Source organism: Pyrus communis, chromosome 2 (genome assembly GCF_041283825.1).
Source record: "Pyrus communis isolate YQ-2024b chromosome 2, ASM4128382v1, whole genome shotgun sequence".
Classification (NCBI taxonomy): Eukaryota; Viridiplantae; Streptophyta; class Magnoliopsida; order Rosales; family Rosaceae; genus Pyrus; species Pyrus communis.
This window is the reverse complement of record NC_142566.1, coordinates 22,615,066-22,619,384: the sequence shown is the minus strand read 5'-3', so window position 1 is coordinate 22,619,384 and position 4,319 is coordinate 22,615,066. Positions and strand designations below refer to the sequence as shown.

The following is a 4,319-nucleotide window of genomic DNA, read 5'->3' as shown; positions in this document are numbered from 1 at the left end:
GAGTTCCCATGGAACCCGACGCCAGTGAGCTCCCAAAAGGCCTCGTACTAGGTAGGGATGAGAATATACATATAAGGATCACTCCCCTGGGCGATGTGGGATATTACACAGGTGGCGCGACGTGATTGATTAATAATCTTATCAGAAATCCATCATCAATAATTGTATTTTCGGATAATGACACGTGGCATAACGAGTACGATTAAAAAATTTATTGGAAATCCATCCCCAATAATTGTCTTTTCAGATTTTATGACAAGTGGCGCAACGACAACGATTAAAAATCTTATCCGAAATTACAAATAAAATTATTTTGTATTATTTAATAATACTTCGGATAATGACACGTAGCGTAACGAGAACGATTAAAAATCTTATCCGATATTACAATTAAAATTATTTTGTATTATTTTATAAATAAAAAAAATACTAATATTTTATTGCCTATTGTCAGGGCTATTGAAGTGTAACGGTGGCCAGGGCTATTACTGTTCATTAAGGGCAGAACTGTTCATAAGGTGGATTGAATAGTGCATAGCCTGGGGGGAGGGCTCCAACGCTGGAGTTGCTCTTAGAAAGTCTTCATTGGGGAAGCACGTTTAGTTTTCACAATAGGACAACGTGAATTTTCAGTGTGATTATAGCATCACGTGAATTTATAAACGTGAACTTAAGATGACTAATGGTCAAGATTACAGTCACACTGAATTTTTTTTTTTTTTTTTTTTTTTTTGCTCATCTAAAAAAGAAAAAGGTTGCTCTCTAGTTTACTTGGCAATGATATGCTAATTTTTCTCTACCCTATATCTTAACCATGCTTATTGTTAATTAATTTATCAACTTTACAAAGTCAGCTAGCCATCTCTTTCTACATTTATCTGTACTTTTTTTTGTTGTTTTTGCTAACCAAATGTATTAGAGTAATAATATATGAAGTAAGACGTCGTACCATTGTAAACAATTTATGATGTGACTGGTACTTGCCAACAAATTATTCAAGATTTTTAAGGATGTGAATGTGACATGTGTCATTTTTAAGTCTCAATTTCCCACGATATATGGTGGAGTCATTTCCCTTTGCAATAATATGATGTGCAAATCAATTATTGAATATGCTTTAGTTCAAGTATTTTAAATTGAAAGAATATAGTAATATACCTTAAAATCTTCTCAACTAGTCTCTTATCCAAGCCAAAGTCACGAAATCAAATAAATTGATATATTTGGAAGCAACACTAATCTTAACCTCCTCTGAGTTTGTTCATACTAAGCGATCCTGATCAACTAGGGAAGGTAGTTTCATTTGCAAGAGGTGTAATGGTTTGATATGAACCATCTTATGTCATTTTCTATTCTCTATATATAAATCGAGCTGTGATAACGTTGATTATATGATATGTCATCTTTCTAAGTCAAGAATATATATTTCACGCTGTCATATATAGAGAACACTTAGTAATAAGTTATTATAATAGGACAATTCTTATAATTAGTTTCTTTATAGTACATCATGTTTTTTCTTTGAATCAAAATAAGAGTTGTAGCAAAGGTTTTTAGCGAGAGCCACTTTCATGTTTTCTTGATCTCTTGTACATGTTATCTTCATTTCTTAATGAATATCACAGCTTATCTTTTAAAAAATGAAGCAAGTTCACATGTCCCATAAATAAAAAAATTGAATCAAATTGTCGAATGGATATGGAGTTTTCTTTCTTGACTTTTCAGCTTTTCCCTTTCCATTGAGTCCGTCCCAAAACTTATGAAACTTTCAAATAAGTGGTCAAAAATACTTCTAATTCAAACCACTGATTACGGAGAAAATTTTCATTGTGATAGGAATATCGATGGAATATACTACATATTTTAATGTAAGTGGTGAAAATATTTATTTTTTTAAGTTATTAACTTTTTAACACATATATCATACTATTTGTATAATAACACGTTATGTAACATCCTATATACCGAACACACTAAAAAATTTCTCCTAATTAAGAAGTACTTGAAAAACTTCTTATTCAAACCTGTCAGCAAAGATGAAGAAAAATTTGGCCAAATAGTCAAAAGATCTGTCAAAAAGTTACCAAGAAATCATCGTTTCCTTCTTTTAAGGCCAAATCAAGAAGAAAAAGGAGGACAGATCACAGAAAACAACAATCTCGCTCACTAATCATAAAATTAAAGGGACCACAATCAGATTCGAAGACCAAGTATGAAACCTAGTAGTTACACGCATCAAATTCTACATAATCAAGTACTATAAACTGATGTAGGTTTAATTGCATTTGGAAGGGTGCAAGCCTTCAAGGGAGCATCGAAAGACATGACACATGTGCAACCCATATACATAGTTATTATGAATATAATTTTTGCTTTCAATTTTGTTTAACACCCCACATTTCCAACCAAATTCCGAAACTAATTATAAAAAAACTGATTTCATGATCTTGATGGATATATGGATTTCTCGATATTCAACATTCTAAGGCTTTCTCAGCGAAAGAACTTTGAAATGCTCAACCTCTTTAAATTTTTGCTACCAACCTTCTTTGAATTTGGGTTATTTGACCACATAAGAAACCAAAATTTAACAGCGCCGGCCAATTAATTTTTAAAAGTACTTAGAATACAGTCATGTAATAATATATTATTTACGATTGGATTGATTTTTTATACCGCAAACAAAAATAATTAATTTTTGAATAACACCTTACCCAAAAAATAATATTAAGCTGATATTAAAATTGAACAGATATTTAGTTCATATTTCATGCGAGAGACGTGACAATATAACTCACGCCATGAAACAATAGCTCACCGGCCTCCACATGTCGATCACATTGACCTAAGGACCCAAAAGATGCTTCTGGCGAATCTGGCCTCCCCTCCCATCTTCTTTCAAATTTGTACCTCGGTATATATATGCGACTTCGAAATCTAAACCATACAACACAACTTCTTCAATCCAATTCCTATAAGTTTCTATAAGTTGTTTTAACTTTCACAAAATTTCAACCTTTCTATGATGAAGAGAGCAACAATGGCTTCGTTCTCTCCAAAACCCTCAAAGCTTTACAATGTTGGATCAATTAGTATGCCGGTTAGGTCACATCCAAGCACATCCAAAACTGAGGAAGAGCTGAACAAGCTCAAGGTCTGGGAGGCACAGTTGACATCTTCATCGTCGTCGTCACCTGTGTCATCAGAAGCGGATTCAATATGCAAAGGGCTAGGTGGTCTCAAGGAGTTGTACGTTTGTATTGAGGAGCTTCTTCACCTGCCATTGGCACAGCAAGCTCTAGCCCTTCACCAAAACGAGAAATGGGTTGAAGAGCTGTTGGATAGTTCTGTCAAATACTTGGATGTATGTGGAAACACAAAAGATTCCATTTTGACCATGAAGGAAAGCGTTAGAGATCTTCAATCTGCGCTTCGGAGAAGAAAGGTGGGAGATTCGAGCTTCGAAGACATTGTAAGTTCATATGTTTGCATAAGAAAAAAGATGAACAAGGAAATTGTGCAGTTTGTGGCATCATTCAAGCAAATGGATCAAAAGTACGAAGCATTTCCTTTGGATCTCGACAACCATCTGACCCCGATGGTGCGGGTGTTCAGAGAGGCAAGTTTGATCACCAGCTCCGTTTTTCAGTCACTTTCTTCATTTCTGTCCACTCCAATTTTGAAGCCAAGGCCTAGCAGATGGTCGTTGGTTTCGATTTTGTTGCGCAAAGGGGTGTTGGTTTGTGACAACAACCAACGCAAAAGCATGAACGAGCTGGAAAAGGTAGATATTGCAGTTAGCAACATTGTTGTGCATAATTCAGGTGAAGATTTTGTGGATGCTCAGAAGGTTCAATCTGTACAACGGAAGTTGGAGGTCTTGGATTCAAGCATTGAAGGCATTGAAAATGGTTTGGAGGGATTGTTTAGGGTCTTGATCCACATGAGAGTTTCTCTCCTAAACATACTTTCTTGTTAAGATCATCCGTCGATTAGTTTCCACTAGTAGGGGAGCCCGCACTATGCTGTGGTTTTTAAAACTGTATAAAATATATATAACTATTTATATACATGTAGAAATATCAAATCCATGCATACTGATCACCTGACATTAAGAACAAAATAAGGAGCAAAATAGCCCTCTCATCTCAACAACTACAGAGTGACTTTACAAAAGTTTTTGCAACAGAGTACATCAAATATCGATCAACAACTTGGAGGCAACATCTCACCACCTGAACCATATAAGGGATCAAAATATCCGTCAATTATCTACACAATATTTCAATTCTATTTATGAAATTCATGATACAGAAACC

General features: G+C 34.7%; 1 protein-coding gene across 1 annotated transcript; it reads left to right on the top strand.

Moving 5' to 3' along the window:
* Nucleotides 1-2,772: 2,772 nt before the first annotated feature.
* On the top strand, nt 2,773-4,091 carry LOC137747769 (uncharacterized). The gene has a single exon (XM_068487918.2). The coding sequence runs from the start codon at nt 3,023-3,025 to the stop codon at nt 3,977-3,979; it is 957 nt and encodes a 318-aa protein (XP_068344019.2). The 5' UTR covers nt 2,773-3,022; the 3' UTR covers nt 3,980-4,091.
* The last annotated feature ends 228 nt before the right edge of the window (nt 4,092-4,319 follow it).